Source organism: Chiloscyllium plagiosum, unplaced genomic scaffold (assembly GCF_037043375.1).
Source record: "Chiloscyllium plagiosum isolate Xiang-an unplaced genomic scaffold, Cpla_swu_hap1 HiC_scaffold_4, whole genome shotgun sequence".
In the NCBI taxonomy this organism is placed as follows: domain Eukaryota; kingdom Metazoa; phylum Chordata; class Chondrichthyes; order Orectolobiformes; family Hemiscylliidae; genus Chiloscyllium; species Chiloscyllium plagiosum.
The window spans coordinates 148,110,861-148,134,471 of record NW_028270142.1 but is presented as its reverse complement, the minus strand read 5'-3'; the positions used below and the strand labels follow the sequence as shown (position 1 = coordinate 148,134,471).

The following is a 23,611-nucleotide window of genomic DNA, read 5'->3' as shown; positions in this document are numbered from 1 at the left end:
AGCGAAAATCAAAAGAAGAGCATGGGCTGCTTACTCAAACTCTTAACGCTGTGAAATTTTAACAGGAAAGTCACAGATTCTTTTGAGTATTTAAACTATAACATTCAAATCTTCCCCACTATATATCAAGAAGTAAAATGCTGAAGGAAACTGCTTCACAAAGAAACTTCACACAGTCAGCCATTCAAGGAGACTGTCATTTCAAGGTCATCAGTCCCTCTTATCTCAACAAGAAGTTTTACTCTTGATGCTGCAAGCTGCAATGCACCGAGGATTACAGGAACAGGGAGGTGGCCATTCAATTATAAATGCCTATCACATTATTCAATTAGTTGACTGACCTGTGACTCCAAGTACTTTTTTTTTTTACACAACTTGATTTTGTAAACCTTAACATGCTTATCTAACAAAAGCCATACAGGTTTTGGTGAGTGTCTCAATGTTAGCATAAGACAGAGATGATGATTTGCTTGAATCCACTGTATTTACATGCCCTGCTCATAAACCACAGCTCCATCTGCCTCCACATGCTCCCAACATTTCTATCTTATATTTACATCATCTTTAAATTAGCACATAAAACCTCAACGACACAAGTCAACAACTTGTATTTCTACACACCCTTACCATAATGAAACACCCCAGGGTGGATGATAAATTAAGAATCAACACCATATCATATAAGGACATGTTTAGATGGATGGCTTCAAGCTTGATCAGGGATGGCTTTAAAAGATTACCTCAAGAAGGAGAGTTGCCATAGTCTTACCAGACCACAAGGCTGCACAAGGGCAGAGGTATGAGAAAGAAAGTCTTTCATGGTAACCTTGGCCAGTGTGAGAATTGAAAACACATTGTTGACATCGTACTTCATTACAAACCAGCCATCCAGCCAACTGAGCTAACCAACACCCTCACTGCACAATACCCAGTCTGGAACAGCCTATAGAAGTGCTTCATGTCTGTTTTCACTTTGGAGGAGAAGGATGCAGATACAGAATTCGAGAAGCGAGACTGTGAGCTAAGTGAGCAGATTGATGTAGGGAGCGAGGAGCTTTTGGCGGGCTTAAAAGTGGACAGTCCCCAGATCCGAATGGGTTCTATTCCAGGCTGCTGTAGGAGATGACGGAGGAAATTACAGGGGATCTTAAATAAAGTTTTTAATTGCTCTCTGACCACAGAGGACATGAGGATAGCTAATGTGATTCCACTTCTCAAGAAGGTGGTATACAAAACTAGTGAATTGCAGAGTAGATGGAGTTTGATCTAGATCAATGTGTGGTGCTGCATTTTGGTAAGGCATATCAGGATAGGACTTATACACTTAGTGGGGGCATATTGCCAATCAAAACTATCCTTGGAGTGCAGGTTCATAGTTCCTTGAAAGTGCAGTCGCAGGTAAACAGGGTAGTGAAGGCAGACTTTGGTATGCTTTCCTTTATTGGTCAGTGCATTGAGTATAGGAGTTGTAAGATCATGTTGCATCTGTACAGGACATTAGTAAGACCACTTCTGGAATAGTGCATTCAATTCTGGTCTCCCTACTATAGGAAGGATATTGTGAAACTTGAAAGGATTCAGAAAAGATTTAAAGTTGCCAGGTTGGAGGGTTCGAGCAATAGGATGAGGCTGAATAAGCCGGAGCTATTTTCCCTCGAAAATCAGACGCTGAGGGGTGACCTTACAGAGGTTTATAAAATCATGAGGAGCATGGATAGGCTAGAATTGTCAAAGTCTTTCCCTCAGGGTGGGGAGTCCAAAACTAGATGGCATGGTTTAAGGTGAGGGGGGAAAGACTTTAAAAGAATCGAAGGAGCAACTTTTTCACACAGAGATTAGTGCGTGTATGGGATGAGCTGCCAGAGGAAGTGGTGGAAGCTGGTATAAATTACAACATTTAAAAGACATCTGGACGGGGACATGAATAAGAAGGGTTTAGAGGGATTAGAAGGGTTTAGAGGGATATGGGCCAATTGCTGGCAAATGGGACTAGATTAGGTTAGGATATCTGGTTGGCATGGATGAGTTGGACCGAAGAGTCTGTTTCCGTGCTGTATATCTCTATGACCAGTGAGTCTCCTATCAGTGGTAAGGAAACTCCTGGAAAACATTCTGAAGGAGAGAACTAATCTCCACTTAGAGAGGCAAGGTTTGATTAGGGTTAGTCAGCATGGCTTTGACAGAGGGAGATCATGTCATCCAAATTTGATTGATTTTCTCAAGGGGGTGACCAGGTTTCTAGATGAGGATAATGAAGTTAAAATGAAAACAGAAATTGCTGGAAAAGCTCAGCAGGTCCGGCAGCATCTGTGAAGAAATCTCAGAGTTAATGCTTCGGGTCTAGTGAACTTTCCTCAGGTCTGTTTTTGTTTCTGATTTCCAGCATTTGCAGTTCTTTCAGTTTTTATTTAGTAAGAGGTTAATATAGTTTATATAGATTTCAGCGAAGTCTTTGACAAGGTCTCACATGGGAGACATACAGAAGGTAAAAGCCCATGGAATTCAGGATAGCTTGGCAAGTTGGATCCAAAATTAGCCTAGTGGCGAGAGGAAGAGTATGCTGGTTTGGAGGTTGTTTGTGAGACTATGGGCCAGTGTCCAGTGGTTTACCACAGGGATCAAAGCTGGGTCCTTTATATTATTCATATATGTGATATAGAATAAAATACCGGAGCAATTATAAGGACATGCAGATAACACAAAGATTGGCCAGAGTGCTGACAGTGAGGAAGAAGATCTTAAGTTAGATGGATTGGTCAGATTGGCAGATCGAATTTAACCATGATAAATGTGAGTGATGCACTTTGGAAACATTAAGACAAGTGAATATTCAATGAATGGTAGGACCCTAAGAATTCAGAAGGACAGAGGCATCTTGGGGCGTTTGTCCACAGCTCCCTGAAGGCAGCAGGGCAAGTTAATAGGGTGACTATGAAGGGACACTTTTTAAAAAATTAATCATGGCATATTCTATATGAGCAGGGAGATTATTTTGGAGCTGTACAAACTCTGGTTAGGTCACAGTTGGAGAACTGTGGTCAACACTATAGGAAGGAAGTGATTGCAACGAAGAGAATGCAGAGGAAGTCCATCAGGATGTTTGCATGTGGTGGAACAGTTTATCTAGGAAGAGTGAAAATCTTGGGTTGTTTTCTTTAAAGTAGAGAAGGCTGAGAGGGGACCTGATTCAGGTGCATAAGATTGAGGGCATGTACAGCTAGGAAGCAGCTGTTCCCCTTGGTTAAACAAGGGGTGTAATTTTATAGTGATTGGCAGGAGGTGAAGACAGTATTTGAGAAAAATGCTTTTCACCCAGAGGGTAAATGCACTGTCTGGGAGGGTGGTTGAGGGGGAAACCTCAAAATCTTTAAAAATCAATTGACATGTCATAATATTCAAGGCTATGGGTCAAGTGCGAGAAAGTAGTACTAGTGTAGATTGAGAGTAGTTTCGTCGATGCAGATTCAATGGGCCAAATGATTTTATAATTTTAAGGCTAAGAGGTGATCTCATTGAGATATTTAAAATTATCAAGAGTTTCAAAGCATTCTATATAGAAAAGATTCCTCTTGGGGGCATGAAATTACTCAAGGTCAAGTTGGCATAAGGAGGGAGGAAGTGTTGGGTATTCTAAAAGGCATTAAGGTGGACAAGTCCCCAGGTCCAGATGGGATCGATGGCAGGTTCTGAGAGAAGCGTGAGAGGAAATACGTGGGGCCTTAACAGATATCTCTGAAGCATCCTTGAACACGGGGGAGGTCCCAGAGGACTGGAGAATTGCTAATGTTACCTTTTCATTTAAAGAGGGTAGCAGGGATATTCCAGGTAATTATAGACTGGTAAGCATGACGCCAATGAAAGGGAAGCTGCTGGAGAAGATCCTGAGGGAGAGGATCTATTTAGATTTGGAAAAAAAAATGTGTGGGAAGGTCATGTCTTACCAACTAATAGAAATCGTTGAGGAAGTGACAAAGTTGATTGATGAGGGAAGGGCTGTAGAAGTCATATACATGGACTTCAGTAAGGTGTTTGATAAGGTTCCCCCGTTGTAGGCTGATGGAAAAAGCCAGAGAGTTATAGAGATGTACAGCACGGAAACAGACCCTTCAATCCAACTTGTCCATGCCGACCAGCTATCCTGACTTAATCTAGTCCCATTTGCCAGCACTTAGCCCATATCCCTCTAAACCCTTCCAACTCATATACCCATCCAGATGTCTTTTAAATGTTGCAATTGTACTAGGATGTGGATGCTTTAGAGAGAGTACAGAGGAGGTTCATGAGGATGTTGCCTGCTATGGAGGGTACTAGCTATGAAGAGAAGTTGAGTAGATCAGGATTACTTTCATTAGAAAGACAGAGATTGAGGGGGGAATCTGATTGAGGTATACAAAATCATGAGAGGTATAGACAGAGTGGATAACAAGAAGCTTTTCCCAGTGTTGGGACTCAATTACTGGGGATTACAAGTTCAAAGTGAGAGGGGAGAAGTTTAAGGAAGATATGCGTGGAAAATTCTTAGGGTGGTGGGTGTCTGGAACGCGTTGCCAGTGGAGATGGTAGAGGCGAACATAATAACGTCATTTAACATGTATATAGATATCCTGGGAATTGAAGTTAAGACGGATCCTTCTTTTGGGACTGTCCTTTCTGGGTGAGCACAGGAAAAGGTCATTTAACATCCTTACACATTGTGCTAGGAAGAACATCCTAATGGATATCAGAAAAAACGCCAGGTCTTTTGGGGTGGCACAGACTTGTGATGGAGTCCCCCAAGATTATCTGACAAGTATGGTGCACCATGCAATGGAGTAATTTTGTAAGACATAGCAGTCCTTTTAAAATTACATAAACATGGACCTATATTTATGAGGTCTCGTAAATACAGGTATAATATCTGTTGCTCCTGTGGACAGGAGCTTTGGTGGAGGTGCGCCAAGTAGAGTAATGTAGAAATGTAACTTAATTTGGTTGTAATTTTATTTTATTTTATTCAAATTTATTTTAATTTGAGTTAAGTAAATAAGAGATTATTATATGCTGTAGAGTAGTAGGTAGTTTATCGTTGTTAACATTACTGTAGTATAATAGACAATAGGTGCAGGAGTAGGCCATTCTGCCCTTCGAGCCAGCACCACCATTCATTATGATCATGGCTGATCATCCTCAATCAGTATCCTGTTCCTGCCTTATCCCCATAACCCTTGATTCCACTATCCTTAACAGATCTAACTCTTTCTTGAAAGTATCCAGAGACTTGGCCTCCACAGCCTTCTGGGGCAGAGCATTCCATACACCCACCACTCTCTGGGTGAAGAAATTTCTCCTCGACTCTGTTCTAAGTGGCCTATCCCTTATTTTTAAACTGTGTCCTCTGGTTCGGGACTCACCCATCAGCGGAAACATGCTTCCTGCCTCCAGAGTGTCCAATCCTTTAATAATCTTATACATCTCAATCAGATCCCCTCTCAGCTTTCTAAACTCAAGCGTATACAAGCCCAATCGCTCCAATCTTTCAGCATAAGATAGTTCCACCATTCTGGGAATTGACCTCGTGAACCTACGCTGACTCCCTCAATAGCCAGAATGTCTTTCCTCAAATTTGGAGACCAAAACTGCGCAAAATATTCCAGGTGCGGTCTCACCAGGGCCCTGTACAACTGAAGGCCCTCTTTGCTTCTATACTCAATTCCTCTTGTTATGAAGGCCAGCATGCTATTAGCTTTCTTCACTGTCTGCTGTACCTGCATATTTGCTTTCATTGACTGATGTACAAGAACATCTCGTTGTACTGCCCTTTTACCTAACTTGACTCCATTTAGGTAGTAATCTGCCTTCCTATTCTTGCCACCAAAGTGGATAACCACACATTTATCCACATTAAACTGCATCTGCCATGCATCCATCACTTACCTAACTTGTCCAGGTCACCCTGTAATCTCCTAACATCCTCCTCACATTTCACCCTGCCACCCAGCTTTGTGTCATCAGCAAATTTGCTAATATTACTTTTAATACCTTCATCTATACCATTAATGTACATTGTAAAACTCTGTGGTCCAGCACTGACCCCTGCGGCACACCACTGGTCACCGCCTGCCATTCCGAAGGGGAGCCGTTTATCACTACTCTATGTTTCCTGTCAGCCATGTCAGTATTTTACCCCTAATACCATGTGCCCTAATTTTGCTCACTAACCTTCTATGTGGAACTTTATCAAAGGCTTTCTGAAAATACAGGTGTATATACTACATCCACTGGATCTCCCTTGTCCATCTTCAGAGTTACATCCTCAAAATATTCCAGAAGATTAGTCAAGCATGATTTCCCCTTCATAAATCCATGCTGACTCTGACCTATCCTGTTACTGCTATCCAGATGTGTCATAATTTTGTCCTTTATAATTGACTCCAGCATTTTTCCCACCACTGAGGTCAGACTAACTGGTCTATAATTCTCCATTTTCTCTCTCCCCCCTTTCTTAAAAAGCGGGACAACATTAGCCACCCGGGACAACATTAGTCACCCTCCAATCCCCAGGAACTGATCCTGAATCTATAGAATATTGGAAAATGATCACCAATGCATCCACGATTTCCAAAGCCACCTCCTTCAGTACCCTGGGATGCAGATCATCAGGCCCCGGGGACTTATCAGCATTCAGACCTAACAGTCTCTCCAACACCATTTCCTGCCTAATATAAATTCCCTTCAGTTCAGGTCCTTCAGCCACTATTACATCTGGGAGATTGTTCGTGTCTTCCCCAGTGAAGAAGATCTAAAGTACCAATTCAACTCTTCTGCCATTTCTCTGTTCCCCATAATAAATTCACCTGTTTCTGTCTTCAAAGGCCCAATTTTAGTCTTAACCATTTTTTTTCTTTTCACATGCCTAAAAAAGCATTTACTATCCTCCTTTATATTTATGGCCAGTTTACCTTTGCACATTATTTTTTCTTTGCGTATTTCCTTTTTAGTTATCCTCTGTTGTTCTTTAAAAGCTTCCCAGTCCTCCGATTTCCCACTCATCTTTGCTATGTTATATTTTTTCCCTTTTGTCTTTATATGGTCCTTAACTTCCCTCGTCAGCCACGGCCACCCCTGCCTCCCCTTAGGATCTTTCTTCCTTTTTGGAATGAACTGATCCTGCATCTTCTGCATTATACCCAGAAACACCTGCCATTGTTGCTCCCCTGCCATCCCTGCTAGGGTATTGCACCATTGAACTTTGGCCAGCTCCTCCCTCATAGCTCCATAGTTCCCCTTATTCAACTGAAATATTGTGACATCATTTCTATTTTTCTGTATTTTCATAATTTTTTTCTTTCCTTTTGTAAAAGAGTAAATATTTTTTCAATAAATATATTTTAAAAAAATATATCTGGACAAATGCGTGATTTGGCAGGGAGCAGAGGGATACAGATCCTTAGAAAATAGACGGCAGATTTAGATAGAGGATCTGGATTGGCACACGCTTGGAGGGCCAAAGAGCCTGTTCCTGTGCCGTAATGTTCTTTGTTCATGTATAAAAGTCGGTGACAAATAAATCCAACTGGCAGCTTATGAGAAACATCTTTACCTAATGTCCTGAGGATGTGAGTTTCGAAAAGTGTGGCGCTGAGAAAAGCACAGCAGGTCAGGCAGCATCTGAGGAACAGTGGAGTCAACGTTTCAGGCATAAGCACTTCATCGGGAATGAGGTGGGTTGGCAGGTGGGATGGGGTGGGAGTGGGGGGAATAAATATGATGGTAGGAGTGGGACGGCATGGGAAGGTAGTCGAGAAGGCAGTAAGTAGATGCAGATAGGAGGGAGTGATGGTGATAGGTCAGAGTGGAGGGTCAAGCAGCTTATCTCTACCAATTTGTAGGGCATCTGAACAGGAGGTGAATCTCCTCATTGTAACAAACTGTTGGATATTTTATAAACTCATAACTGAGAGCGCAGTTAACTCATCGTATTTTCCTGCTGTTTTGAGGCTGTTGTTTGTGATCCATTGGAATACGACTCTCACCTTCCCACACCACTAACATTCCCCAGAATATTCATTTTTCAGGGTGATGCAGGTGAGTTGTCCACACTGGAAGCTCATGGATACTCACACATTGAACAACGACGTGAAGCTCTGGAGAAACCGGTGAGTCCATCGTACTGTTCAACTTGGTGCTGCAACTTTTCTGAAGATATCTCTTTTTAACCTTTTTCCTTTTCACGCAAATTCAGTGAATGTCTTTGGGACAGCATAACCTATAAAATGTAATTTAAAAAACACAAAGATCGTCACTATTTCCTTCTCATTTTCATTTTCACATTTTGCACAATAAAATGTGATGTCCACATTCACAATGGCCACAGTCTATGCAATACCTGCCTTGGCATCAACAGGAACTATTTCATCGGTATTTCATAAGTACTTCAGTATTTTATCCATCAGTTCCTCATGGTGTACCACAGAGGAACACTACTGTTCCAAAAGCTCCAATACTCTGATGCCCATGATGCTGCAAGGAATGTCAGGAACAAGAGGAGGGCATTTAGATCCTTGAGCTTAGCCCAATCTATTTGATTGTGCTTCTTCAGCAGCTAAACTCCACTTACCTGTTTTTTGATCAATATCTTTGATACCTCACCCCAAAACAAATCCATCTTCAGTTTTTAAAGCTCCAACTGACACCACCTCAAACCCACCCTATTCACAGTCAGCTGTGAGAAGACTTGCGCAGTTCCATTGTGCTTTATGTGGAATAGTGCCTGTTTTAAGTTCACTCCTCAACAGTTTACCTTAATTCTTTGTTCCTCTCCACCAGCTTTTCATTATCCTATTAAATTCTCTAAATCATTTCAACCGACACGAACCATACCTCAGCCTCTAAACGCATGGGTTTATACGGCGAATCTATGTAACCGTGAACATAATTTATTCCTTTAAACCATGTTACAATTCTGATGAATCTGATGTATGCTCTTTATAGTACAACTTAGATTGCCAAGGTATGATGACTAGAACTGAATGTAGTTCACCAGAGGGAATCTGATCAAGGCTCTGGGCAGCTAAAACACCACTTTCTGGTCTTTGAATCCCAGTGTCCTTGGAATAAATACCAAAACTGCATTAACCTATTTGTTTCTTTTCAGATTTGTCCTATTCCTAGTGATGTGTGTGCATGATCACCAAAATCAGTTCCAAATCTCTCACCAATAAGCAACTAGCCCAATCTGTCTTCTTCCGATCAAAATGCATGTTTCCCAAAACAAACCCAACTCCCAAAGTTTTGCCCATTCACTTGATACATTTGTATCAGTGGGTTTATCATTGAATCCTGTTATGGCTGTTCCTTTTATCGCTGTTAAAACATCATGTTCTAGAAAACTGTCCTGAATACATTCTAGAAATTCACTGCATTTACATTAGTGGTGCTTCCCATCTCCCAGTGACAAAATTGCTCTACCAGTGGAGACTTACATTTTCTCAGGGATAGAGCATTGCAGGATGAAGTTATAATCTAATGAAGTGTTTAAAATGATTAAAGGATTTGCTGGGCAAGTTCAAGACAAACTGTTGTGGGGATGGGGGACGAGAGATAGGGAGAGACAAGGGCCCACAGCGAGGGAGCACAACCTTAACATTAGGAATAGGCTGTTCAGGGGTGATGTCAGGAAGCACGTCTTCACACAAAAGGGAGTGAAGAGTGGAAATCTGAAACATTTTCAACCCAAGAAAAGCAAAAATTGGAGGTGAACTGTACATTCCAGAAGTGCGAAGATTCATTCTGTGTAAGGGTATGAAGGGAATACAGAACCAAGCCAGAAGATGGAGTGATGCACAGATCAGCCATGAATTAATTACTGAACAGATGTGAGCAGAATGCTGTCCTCTATTTCAATGTATTTGAGTTAAAAATCACACAACACCAGATTACAGTCCAACAGGTTTATTTGGAAGCATTAACTTTCAAGGCGCTGCCTCTTCATCACAAGTCCAACACCGGCACCTGCAAGTCATAATGTATTTAAACTAATTAAATACAGATTAAAAGCTGACCATGCTGAAATGCAGGACAAACCTAATCTGTTATCTCCCTTTCCTGCTTACTTTTCTCTTTAAGCATGTACTTGAATACTTGTTTGTGATGGCTGGTATTACGGCCATAGTTCTCCACTTGTTGGCAGGCCCTGTACAATTATTAACACAGAAACTAGGATGGAGAATAGGCTTTTTGGCCATTCAAGTCTGCTCTGGCATTCAATATGATCATGGTTGATCCTCTTTCTCAATGTAATGCTCCAGCTTTCTCCCTTTCCCCGGGAAACCTTTAACATCTAAAATTTTATCTATCTCTTTCTTGAATATGTTCAAATGACTTTGATTTCACAGCCTTCAGTGGTAGAGAACGCCCAAGGTTCACTACCCTCTGTGTGAAGAAACATTTCCTCACCTCAGTGCGAAAAGGTCTACTCCATGTGCTGAGACTTCCCCTTCATCGAAGGGTCTGGGTTGAAAGCAAATGATTGAGATTTGAATGAGAAAGAGTATACAAGAAACATTTTGAATATACACAGGGTAATGTACTAGCCATGCTAATGATTAATAATCCTGTGAATGTGAGCTCAAAACATACATTGCTAAATCAGAGAAATTGAAATAAGTTTTCTTTTAAAACTATGAGATAAGAAGCAGCTCACAATAAAAGTGACTGTGAAGCGGTCAGACTGCTGCAAGACCTTGTTGTCTGTTGACATTGCTGTCCTGGACCAGTCCACTGATGGGTCTATCTGCTTTTGTCTCACACCAGTGTGGCTGAACCTTAAGCATCAGCTGAACGTGAAGAAACAGCAGCAGTAGTAAGTCATTTAGCTCCTCAAGCCTGCCCCACCATTCAATAAGATCATGTCTGATCTGCTCCATGCCTCAACTCTTCTTTCACGCCAGCTCAACAAAGCCATCAATCCCCGATATCTCAAAATTCTACCGACTTCTTTTTCAAAATATTTTCAGACATTCGCTTTCGTCTGGGAGAAGACACTCCTTCTCAGGTGTAGTCCAGAAAGCCAATCAGATAGTAACAAAGGACGATTTAACAAACAGACTTTCCGACCAACAGCTACGTCCTGACAATGAATACAAACCAAAAGGAGAAACCCTTCAAGAGTGTTGCAGTCTGTTATTCATATCCAGAGCTCACATCTGAAGCAGATGCGTCTCAACACTGAGGAACAAGAAGCTGCTTGTGTAGAGGATTATCTTGCAACCTCAACCATTTAAAAAGGCAAGGGCAGTAGATACAGGGAAATACCACCATCTGCAAATTCCTCTTCAAACCACTCACCATCCTGACTTGGAAATATAACATCGTTCCTTCACTGCTGCTCGATCAAAATCCTGGAATTCCCTCCCTAACAGCACTGGGTGTCCCTACCCCAAAAGGACTGCAGCAACTAAAAGCAGCAGCCTACCACCAGCTTATCCCAGGGCAAACAGGGACAAAAAACAAATGTTGGCCCAGCCAGCAATGCTCATATTGCATCAATGATAAAAAAAAACCAAATGATGCCATGAGAGGTATGGATTATCATTTCTATGTTGCAAGATTCTGAATATCTAATTCAGTACAAGTAGCGAGGATACCTTGCAAGTCTTTTCCTCTTCCGATTCTCCCTCCCTCAGTTATGAAGTTGCTGAATTCCAGTAACAAAGTTTCTTGGCTCCAGTTCTAAGACTCTCCCACTGCTAGCTAACCTTTTGGGTTTTCACATAACATCAGTCATGCTGTGCTTTGACAGCAGTCTCTGCTTCAGTTGTAATTATTAAGCTCGTGCCTTATTAGTTATTTCACAACACTGAACAATTAAACTGCTCTGACTCTCATCAATCCGCTTTATAACCTCAGAAACCTCAACTGGGCCGAGTGAAAGTAAACAAGTTTGAATTCCAAAACCTTTCTTCGTAACTTGGATTCCTGGGATCACCTTAGTTACTTGGCACCATGCCTCATACAAAGCAGTTAATGAGCTAGCTGGGAACTGGAATTCAGACCTGCACAGGTTGTTCAAGATAGGACAGTCTAATATCCAACAAAGCATAAGTGTTTAGCTCACTTTCATTCACTGGCCTCTTCCACCCAATAACCTTTGTTTCTTTAGTCAGAGAGATTAAGATTTTACAGCAGAATAGCACAATCAATGACTCTTTTCACTTCTGATACCCCAGTCTGTCATTCCTGATCAAGTCAATCTGCATTCCCAGAATCACATAAGTATTACGGTGTAAGAGACCAATCGACCTATCATGTCTGCATTGATTTTCCAAATGAATATCTCACCCAAGTTCATGCTCCCTGTTACTGTATGCATTCTTCCTTCCCAAATAACCATCTCAATCCCTTTAGAAGCTTTGACCGCTACCACCAGTCTCAGGCAGTGCAATCCAGAGCTGAACTAGTTTCCTTACATCATTTTTGTTTCTTCAACAAACTCTATAAAATCTGCACCCACTCATTCTCAAAGCTTTAATAAGTGGGAATGGTTTCTCCACATTGACTCTCTCAAGATCCTTCATAGAACATTACAGCCCACTTACAGGCCCTTTAGCCCTCAATGTTGCGCCGACCTGTGGAACCAATCTGAAGCCCATCTAACCTACACTATTCCATTCTCATCCATATGTCTATCCAATGACCATTTAAATGCCCTCGAAGTTGGCAACTCCACTACTGTTGCAGGTAGTGTGTTACACACCCCTACTACTCTCTGACATCTATCCTATAACTATCACCCCTCAATTTAAAGCAATGTCCCCTTGTGCTAGCCATCACCATCTAAGGAAAAAGGCTCTCACTGTCCAACCTATCTAACTGTCTGATTATCTGATACGTCTCAAGTCACCTCTCAACCTTCTTCTCTCTAACAAAAATAGCCTCAAGTCCCTTAGTCTTTCCTCATAAGACCTTCCTTCCAGACCAGGCAACATCCTGGTAAATCTCCGCTGAACCCTTTCCAAAGCTTCCACATCCTTCCTATAATGCGGTGACCAGAACTGAACACAATACTCTAAATGTGGCCATACCACACTTTTGTACAGCTGCAGCATGGTTCCAAAACTCAATCCTTCCAGTAATAAAAGCTAACACACCGTACACCTTCTTAACAACCCTATCAACTTGGGTGGCAACTTTCAAGGATCTATGTATATGGACACAGAGATCTCTCTGCCCATCTACACTACTAAGAATCTTACCATTAGTGCAGTACTCTGCATTCCTGTTACTCCTTCCAAAGTGAATCACCTCACACTTTTCCACATTAAACTCCATTTGCCACCTCTCAGCCCAGCTCTACAGCTTATCCATGTCTCTCTGTAATCTATCACATCCTTCGTCACTATCCACAACTCTACCGACTTCAGTGTCATCCGCAAATTTACTAACCCATTCTTATATGCCCTCATCCAGGTCATTTATAAAAATGAAAAACAGCAGTGGCCCCAAAACAGATCCTTGTGGTACCACACTAGTAAATGAACTGCAGGATGAATATTTCCCACCAACCACCACCCTCTGTCTTCTTTCAGCTAGCCAACTTCTGATCCAAATCGCTAAATCACCCTTAATCCCATGCCTCCGTATTTTATGCAATAGCCTACCATGGGGAACCTTATCAAATACCTTACTGAAATCCATATACACCACATCAACTGCTTTACATTCATCCACCTGTTTGGTCAGCTTCTCAAAGAAGGTTTGTGAGCACGACCTACCCTTCACAAAACCGTGTTGACTATCCCTCATCAACTTATTCCTTTCTAGATTATTATAAATCCAATATCTTGTAACCCTTTCCAACACTTTACCCACAACCGATATAAAGCTCACGGGTCTATAATTTCCAGGGTTGTCTCTACTCCCCTTCTAACGGAACAACATCTGTTATCCTTCAGTCTTCTGGCACTATTCCTATAGACAATGACGACAAAGTTCAAAGCCAAAGACTCTGCAATCTCCTCCCTGGCTTCCCACAGACTCCTAGGAAAAATCCCATCCAGCCCAGGGGACTTATCTATTTTTACACTTTCCAGAATTGCTAACACCTCCTCCTTATGCACCTCAATCCCATCTAATCTAGTAGTCTGTATCTCAGTATTCTCCTTGACCATATTGTCTTTTTCTAGTGTGAATACTGACAAAATATAATCATTTAGCGCTTCCCCTATCTTCTCTGACTCCACGCACAACTTCCCACTACAATGCTTAATTTGCTCTAATCTTGCTCTAGTCATTCTTATATTCCTGATATACCTATACAAAGCCTTAGGGTTTTCGCTAATCCTATCCGCCAACGACTTCTCATGTCTCCTCCTGGCTCTTGTTAGCTCCTTCTTTAGGTCTTTCCTGGCTAACTTTTAACTCTCAAGTGCACAATTTGAACCATCACATCTCATCCTCACATAAGCCTTCTTCTTCCTCATGTTTTGAAAAAGTCAATCATATCTCCTCAGTGTTCTCTTTTCCTGAGCAAATAGCTCCTAAAATCTGCAATTTATCTTGGTAACCAAAGTTCCTCATCCCTGGAACCATTCTTGTAAACCTCTTCTGCACTATCTCCAATGCCTTCATATTCTTCCAAAAGTGCTTGCTCTTGTTCTCTCTGCCCCTATGAATAAAGCTGAGGATACTGTCGACGTTATTAACTGTTCTCTCAATCTGTCTTAAACCTTTACACACAGATCTCTCTGCTCCCTTTTAGAGTAACCCCTTTATTTTAAACGGTCTGCCCATGTTACTCCTACCCAAGTGCATCACCTCAATTTTTTCCACACTGATCATCAGAGCTGCCAACTCCACAAATCTTTCTATGTCCTTATCAAGTGCTACAGCATCCTCCTCAATTTACAATGCTCCCAAGTTTTGTATCATATGCAAATTCTGAAATTTGCCCGGTACAGCAAGGTTTAGATCATTACTATATATTTTATATATATATATATATATATATATATATATATATATCAGGAAACACAAAGGGCCCATCACTGATTCTGTGGAACTAGAGTACAATCTTTACTCAAGCCAAAATAATCATCCACAAACCATTACTTTGTTTTCTGTAGCTAAGCTAATTTTGTATCCATTTTGCTCCTTTCATTTGTGTTTCCCCCATGAGTTCTAACTTTGTTCAGTGTTGTGTGGCACCCTAGCAAGTACCTTCTAAAAGTTCACGAGCATAACATCAACTTTATTGCCCTGACCAAACCTCTATACTACCTCTCCTTAAAATTCGAAGAAGTTAAACTTTGTTTTCCCTTAGAAATCCAAGATGGCTCTCCTTAACCAACCCATATTTCTTTATATGTGTATTCATATTGTCCCAAACTACTGTTTCCAGAAGTTTCCCAATCACCAAACTTAAACTTACAGAAACAAACTAGGAGCATGATTAGAGCAGTAAGCCAATTGACTTTGGTCCCCTATTCAATATGATCAAGACTGTTCATCCAAATAGATTGTCTGCTCCTGTTTTTTTTTCCATTATATCCTTTAATCCTTTTAACTCCAAGTACTGTATCCAATTCCTTCTTGAGATGATGCAATGTTCTGACTGCTTTCTGCGATAGTGAATTCCACAGGCTCACCACTGTCTGGGTGAATCAATTTATCTTCATTTTATTTTACTCATTCACGGCATGAGTGCATCACTGGCTAGGTCAGCATTTATTGCCCATCCCAGAGGGCAGTTAGGAGCCAACCACATTGCTGTCACATGTAGGTCAGGCCAGGTAAGTTTCTTTCCTGAAGGGCATCAGTGACCCAGATGGGTTTTTTTCCAAAAATTGACAAAGATTTCATGGTCATTATTAGACTCTTAATTCCAGACTTTTATTGAATGCAAATTCCATCATCTGCTTTGGCAAAATTCAAAATAATATTTCCTGGGTCTCTGGATTAGCTGTCCAGTGATAATACCACCAGGTCACTGTCACCCCAGAGTTCGACACAGTCCTTTAGCTCAAAAGCACAGCAGATCAGGCAGCATCCTAGGAGTAGGAGAAGCAACATTTTGGGTATAAGCCCTTCATCAGGAATGAGGAATAAGCACTTCTCATTGCTGATGAAGGGCTTATGCCCGAGACATCGGCTCTTCTGCTCCTCGGATGCTACCTGACCTGCTGTGCTTTTCAAGCACACCACATTCGAATCTAATCTTCAGCATCTGCAGTCTTCACTTTCTGCACAACATTTCAGCTGAAGACTAACTAAGCATCTCATACAAGTTCAATATATTTTCGTTGCTCTTGCTGTCTCTGCCCCCTATGAATAAAGCCGAGGATACTGTACGCTTTATTAACTGTTCTCTCAATCGGTCTTGAACCTTTACACAGATCTTTCTGCTCCTTCATGCCTTTAGAATAATCCCTTTATTTTAGACATGTTATTCCTACCAGAATGCATCACCTCAATCTTTTGCAAACTGACCACCATTAGAGCTGCCCACTTCACAAACTTTTCTATGTCATTTTCAAGTACCACATCTCATCACAGCCAAACACAGAAACTAAGAGTAGGAATAGGCCATTCAGCCCCTTGCTGCCAGCTCTGCCATTCGATGTGATCATGGTTGATACACTGTACTCAGAACCACCTCCCTTTTGATTGTAATTTCACTAAGTTTTCCTCTCCCATCCATCCCAATTAGCAGTTATTACTGGAATTTTTTTTGTATCCTCTGTTGTAAAGATTGAAGCAAAATATTTATTTCATCTGCCATTTCCTTATTATCTACAATTAACTCCCCTTTCTCAGACTTTACAGGACCAACACTCACTTGATTTTTATGATTCCTCTTCAAATACCTGCAGAAGTTATTACTATACCTTTTTACACTCCTAGATATCTTCCTCTTAAACACCACTTTCTTCATCCTGATTAACCTTTTAGTCAATCTGTGCCCTTTCAGTCATATTCTAACCAAATATCTGACTTGTCGATCATTTTTCTATAAATATGAGGTTCCCCAACTTTCTCAATTAACCAGGAATGATGGTTCCTTCCTTTGAATATTTTTAATAATAGAAAAATACGTATTCTGAGGATGCCAAAATATCCTTTTGAGTACCTGCTAATGCTCTGCTGATCTATCTCCTAATCTCGTTTCCCATCTCACTTCAGCTACCTCATTCATGCCAACCGAGATGCCCTTATTTAGGTTTAAATCACTAATCTTAGATCCAACCTTCGCTCTTTCAAACTAGTTGTAAAATTCAATCATACTGGGCTTGATGCTACTGAGAGGTGCCTTAACTCTGAGGTCGCTAATTAATCCTATGACATTGCACAATACCAAGTCTAACATAACCTGCTCTCAGGTCAGCTTCAAAAATGCTATTGTAAGAAACTCTCTCAAAAGTATTTTATGACCTTATCCAGGACACTATTGCCAATCTGGCTTTCACAGTTTCGATGTAGATTAAGGCACCATGTTGAGTGCTCTCTCTTTATCACAAACAATCAATCCTACTTCTTGTACACTTTGTGCCATATTGCACTTGTCAGGGGGCCTGTCGACTGCTCTAACTTGTAATTTCTTCCCCACACTTACACCAAAATACTTCCATATCCTGAACCCAGTTGCATCTAAAATTCCAAAAATAAATTAAGGCAGGAAAGGGAGAGAGCGTCAGGGGGCACAGGGTGAGTGCAGTGGCCATCAATGAGGTGGTGCGGGGTAAGCTGAAAGGTCTGAAGGCGAATGAATCATTTAGACTGGATAGACTACACCCCAGAGTTCCGAAGAAGATAGCTGAAGAGATTTTAGAAGCATTGGTGATGATCATTGGAGTCAGAAAGGGGCAAAGCGGCTGGAAAATGACAAATGCAACACCTCTGCTTAAAAAGGGAGAGAGTCAGAAGGAGGGAAATTATCAGCCTGACCTTGGTTGTTGGTAAGATGTTAAAAATGAGATTGCAGAGTACTTGGAAGTGCATGGTACAATAGGGCTGAGTCAGCCAGCTTTGTCAGGGAAGGTGATACCTGACAAATCTGCTAGAACTCTTTGAGGAAGTAATGAGTAGGTTAGACAAAGGAGAGCCAGTGGACACAATCTATTTGGATTTCCAGGAGGCCTTTAGCAAGGTGCAGCACTGGAGGCGGTGAAATAATATAACAGCCCATGATGTTAGGCACAAGAAACTGGCATGGATAGAGGATTGGCTGACTGGCAGAAGGCAGAGAGTAGAGATAAAGAGGTCTTTTTCTGGGTGGGAGCCACTGATCAGTGGAGTTCCGCAGGGGTCAGTATTGGAACCATAACAATTCAAGTTATACATTAACAATTTGGACAAAGGAACTAAGGGCATCATTGTTAAGTTTTCAGATGACACAAAGATAGGTGGAGATACAGGTGATGTTGAGGAATTGGGAAAGGTGCCAAAGGACTTGGGCAGGCCATGAGATGCGCAAACACATGGAGAATGGAATACAATGTGGGAAAGTAACAGGTTATGCACTTTGGTAGGAAGAATAGAGGCATGGAATGTTTTCTGAATGGGGAAAGGCCTCAGAAATATGAAGCACAAAGAGAATTAGGAGTCCTAATTCAGGATTCTTAAGGTTAACATGCAGGTTTAGTTGATGATTTCAAGAGGGCTAGAATACAAAAAGAGTATTGCTGAGGCCGTATAAGGCTTTGGAAATATTGTGAGCAATTTTGGAGAAACTTTGTAACTCAGGTTGTGGATCAGGTTATAACTTTGCTCACTGAGCTGTTCGGTTTGTTCTCAGAAGTTTGTCAACTTACAAGGTAACATCATCAGTGAGCCTCCGATGAAGCGCTGGTGTTCTGTCTCGCTCGCTATTTATGTGTCTTGGTCTGTTGTGGTGGATGAAATCATTTCCGGTTCTTTTTCTGAGGCTTGTAAATGGAGTCCAAATGGGAAGCAAACTTACAACTTGATATTGTGAGCATCTGTGGGCTCCATATCTAAACAAGAATGGGCTAGCATTGGAGGGGTCCAGAGGAGATTTCCAAGAATTATCCTGGGGTTAAGAGCTTTTCATATGAGGAGAGTTTGAGGACTCTGGGTCTGTACTCATGCAGTTTAGAAGAGTGAGGGGGCACCTGATTGAAACTTACAGAATACTGAGAAGATGGATACAGTGGATGTGGAAAGATGCTTCCATTAGTATGAGAGACAAGATCACAGCCTCAGAATGAAGGGGGGACCCTTTAGAACTGAGATGAGGAGGAATTTCTTCACCCAGAGGGTACTTAATCTGTTGAACTCATTGCCTCAGAAAGCTGTGGAGGTCAAGACACTGAATGTATTTAAGACAGAGAGAGGTTCTTGATTAGAGTCAGACAGCCATAGAGATGTACAGCACAGAAACAGACCGTTCGACTCATCCATGCCAACCAAATATCCCAACCAATCTTACCCCACTTGCCAGCACATGGCCCATATCCCTCCAAACCCTTCCTATTCACATACCCATCCAGATGCCTTTTAAATGTTGCAATTGTACCAGTCTCCACCACTTCCTCTGGCAGCTCATTCCATACATGTACCACCCTCTGTGTGAAAAGGTTGCCCCTGAGCTCTCTTTTATATCTTTCCCCTCTCACCCTAAACCTATGCTGTCTAGTTCTGGACTCCCCCACCTCAGGGAAAAGACCTTGTCTATTTACCCTATCTACGCCTCTCATGATTTTATAAACCTGTATGAGGTCACCCCTCAGCCTTCAATGCTCCAGGGAAAACAGCCCCAGCCTATTCAACCTCTCCCTATAGCTCAAATCCTCCAACCCTGGCAACATCCTTGTAAATCTTTTCTGAACCCTTTCAGGTTTTACAACACCTTTCTGATAGGAAGGAGACTAGAACTGCATGCAACAGTGGCCTAACCAATGTCCTGCATAGCCGCAACATGACCTCCCAACTCCTGTACTCAATACTCTGACCAATAAAGGAAAGCATACCAAGCGCCTTCTTCACTATCCTACCTACCTTTCAAGGAGCTATGAACTTGCACTCCAAGGTCTCTTTGTTCAGCAACAATCCTTAGGACCTTACCATTAAGTATATAAGTCCTGCTAAAATTTCCTTTCTGAAAATGCAACACCTTACATTTATCTAAATTAAACTCCATCTCCAACTCCTCAGCCCATTGGCCCATCTGATCAAGATCCCGTTGTAAGCTGAGGTAACCCTCTTCGCTGTCCGCTACACCTCCAATCTGAAAAACAACCCTCCACCACCACCCTGTCTTCTATCTTCGAGTCAGTTCTGTATCCAAATGGCTACTACTCCCTGTATTCTATGAGATCTAACCTTGGCTAACCAGTCTCCCACGTGGAACCTTGTCAAACGCCTTACTGAAGTCCATATAGATCACGTCCACTATTCTGCCCTCATCAATCCTCTTTGTTACTTCTTCAAAACAACTCAATCAAGTTCGTGAGACATGATTTCCCACGCACAAAGCCATGTTGACTATCCTTAATCAGTTTTTGCCTTTCCAAATACATGTACATCCTGTCCCTCAGGTTTCCCTCCAACAACTTGCCCACCATTGAAGTCAGGCCCACCATTGAGGTCAGGCCCACCGGTCTCTAATTTCCTGGCTTGTCCTTACCATCCTTCTTAAATAATTGCACCACGTTAGTCAACCTCCAGTCTTCCGGCATCTCACCTGTGACTATCAATGATACAAATATCTCAGCAAGAGTGAAGGGATTGAGGTTTTGCTCTTTGATCTTATGGTCTAACAGATATCAAGATGAAAATCATTTCTAGTTATTGCAAAATGCGATTGTTAATTAACAGCTCTACTCCCCTCTGCAACCACTACAGCAGCTTCTTTTTTTTTAATCTCATGCACCGCTCAATACTCAGGAGCCAAAGCCAGCCATCCTGAAGCCACTCTTTTTTCAATTCATTTATGGGACGAGGGTGTTACTGGATCTGCCAGCATTTATTGCCCATCCCCAATAGGCTAGAGGGCAGTCAAGAGTCAACCGCATTGCTGTGGGTCTAGAGTCATGTGTTGACAATCCTCACTAGACCAAGAACATTGGAATAGGAAAGAAATACTTTGCCCCTCAAGGATGTTCCATCATTCAATATAAGTTGGAGAGTTCAGCATCATCCGAGGCTCAGTGCCGAGGGAGTGCCGCACCTCGACGGCGTGGCAATCTTTCAACTACACACCCCCATCACTATCTACACACAAGAGAATGACTTTGCTCATATATACGTTTGAAAGGCAACAGCAATTGTACTGATCTTGTGATAGATGCTCCTTTAGCGTGTCTGCAGCTTTAACGGGCACATTAAATGACTGACAGCAAAAACAGCTAACCTGCTCCTAAACACATGTCCTGGTACAGGTCACTGAATAATCATCCGCAGCAGCCACCCATAAAATGATCTACTCCTGTGTCCCAAGCTCAGCCAAGTCAGTACCAATTGTATCAAGTCAGGTATTGCATAGACTGCAGTTGGTCACGGTACCCAGTCTGCTATCAAACGTATACCAACTTCAAGGCAGAAAGCTCCTTTTGAACGTCTGAACGTTTCCAACCTCAAAAGCAGGGGCCAATGGACCCCTGGGTCTCCAGCAAGTACTTTTCTCAATGTGGAAATGCTGCAGGTCGCCTGAGTGCTGGGCAAGTTTGGGTTTAAAATGTTAAAACGGCCTTTCTACTTCTGTCCAGTGGCCCTGTCACCTCCAAGACAGTGGCAAAAGTATTTGAGTCTGCTGCATGCAGACATTATTCCTGTGGGCTAACATAGCTCACAAGCATGAGCACATCTCGCAAACATTTTGAGGTGGAAACTGGATTTTAAAAGGGAAGGGAGATTTCGATTTATAAAAACAACAGAGTAAACCAGCTTAACGTCAGACATATTGGTCAAGTCTGCCCCCTGGGTAGAAAGTAACCGTTTCTCTGCTTTTGTCGAGCCCTTACAGGATTTACAGTTCCTTCCTGGTGCCCATATAATCATGAGTCACTTTCACAAATACTTTCAGTCTCAGCACTTCCCAGCCTTTGGCAGAACACCATGCCCTAATCCAGCCTACCCACAATAGATATTCCAACAGATCAATAGGACATGGCTAACAGTGACCTCCTACACTGAGCTTCAATCAACCTCCTCCATTTCCACATCAGGGCCTTTACCTGTAGGTTGTGTTTCAGCCTTTAAGAAAGCCTCTGTGTTCCCCACAGAGTGATAGCCAGAAGATGCACCAACATTTAGATGCACATCCTTCTGTTCGCGATTTTCTTTTTTGCTGCAATCACAAAGTGAGACAGGAGCTTTCAGCAACAGGTCTCTGACGACTGCAATTACTGCGACATGGTCTCATCAGTGCAGACTCCCAGTGGAATTCTCTCCCTTTGCTGCTGCCTGCCTGCTTCACGTGAATGAGCAGAGCCCAGAGCTACGGCTTTTCATTGCAGTCAGCAAACTTTCTCAGCAACTTTAAGCCTGCAAAGGAAATTGCAACACTCCCGAGCCCGCTTCGCATGCCGTTTTCACCCCCTCCCCCTCTCTACACAACACCATGTCTCCTCGCCTTCTGCTGGATTCAGTGCCAGAAGAGAAGGGGGCGTGTGCGCTGCTAAGTTTTGTGCCGGGACTCGCACCAGTGAAGAACTGAATTCGTTCTGGGAACACTCATTTTCAAGTGCAGCAGTGCACTGCAAGCAAAGGCGACTGTAACTTTCAAACATTCTCTCAGTCACACACACATGACAATATACAGCCACTCAAATATCTTCAAGCATCTACACTGCACTCGGACAAGACACAAAGTACGACTTAGTCTAAGTCGGCATTTGTAAGAAAGAGAAAACCCTAACATTCTTTGAAGACCTACTCACAAATACGGTCTTGCCCACATCTGGTACAGGTTTAAAGGTACTGATTGTCTGCAGGGATTTTAACTAAACTACAGTCAGCAATACTGCAACAACACTTCAGCCGAGGTCAAGTTTGTAAGTAAAGAGTGACTTGCAATAAGAAATTCTGCCCCCACTGTTTTGTCTCTGCCAATTCTCTCCCAGCACTGACGCTGCAACTTGCTGACACTCAAGGAGACGGCCAAGGTTAATGTATTTTCATATTCTGCAGACACAGAGTGAAGTGTACATTTACCCCTGCACCTCAATGAACTGCAAATACTAGGAACTAACTCATGGATCCTGCACACTCCAGTTGACTCGATTACAGCAACACAAAATCAAACTTCAGTGACAATTCTTCTCTCTCAGTGCATTGAGTTGGGGTACATTTGTACCCTCAAATAGAACATCTTCTATTTTAGGCATTTCATATCAACGTGAATCACTCCCAGCTCAGCTCCTATTCTGTCCTCTATCAAACAGCACAGGGTTCAATAAAAGCTAAAATGCTCTTTAGTACAGAGGAACCTCGATTATCTGGCATTTGATTATCCAAATTTCAGATTATCCAGACAAGATCGCAAGGTCCCGATGCTTGGCTAAACTGTGTAATCCAAGCATTTGATTATCCAAACAAAATACTCCCCACCCATGTCATTCGGACAATCGAGGTTCGTCCGTATATCCCAGAATCCATCTGCCAGTGTGGTTTTTGT

At 42.1% G+C, this 23,611-nt stretch overlaps 1 protein-coding gene across 10 annotated transcripts in view; it reads right to left on the bottom strand.

The window, feature by feature from the left end:
- LOC122548789 (anion exchange protein 2-like) overlaps nucleotides 1-23,611 on the bottom strand; it is a 229,234-nt gene that overhangs the window by 151,108 nt on the left and 54,515 nt on the right. For 7 of the 10 annotated variants that reach the window (XM_043687558.2, XM_043687561.2, XM_087986778.1 and 4 more), the window contains exon 2: nucleotides 8,101-8,245. In XM_043687558.2, coding sequence (XP_043543493.1) covers nucleotides 8,101-8,145 — 45 coding nt within the window. In that variant the 5' untranslated portion in view covers nucleotides 8,146-8,245. Of the gene's footprint in view, nucleotides 1-8,100; nucleotides 8,246-20,620; nucleotides 20,643-22,169; nucleotides 22,500-22,874; nucleotides 22,900-23,611 lie in introns of those variants that run through there. The other 3 variants (XM_043687560.2, XM_043687559.2, XM_087986774.1) reach the window with 3 other exon arrangements.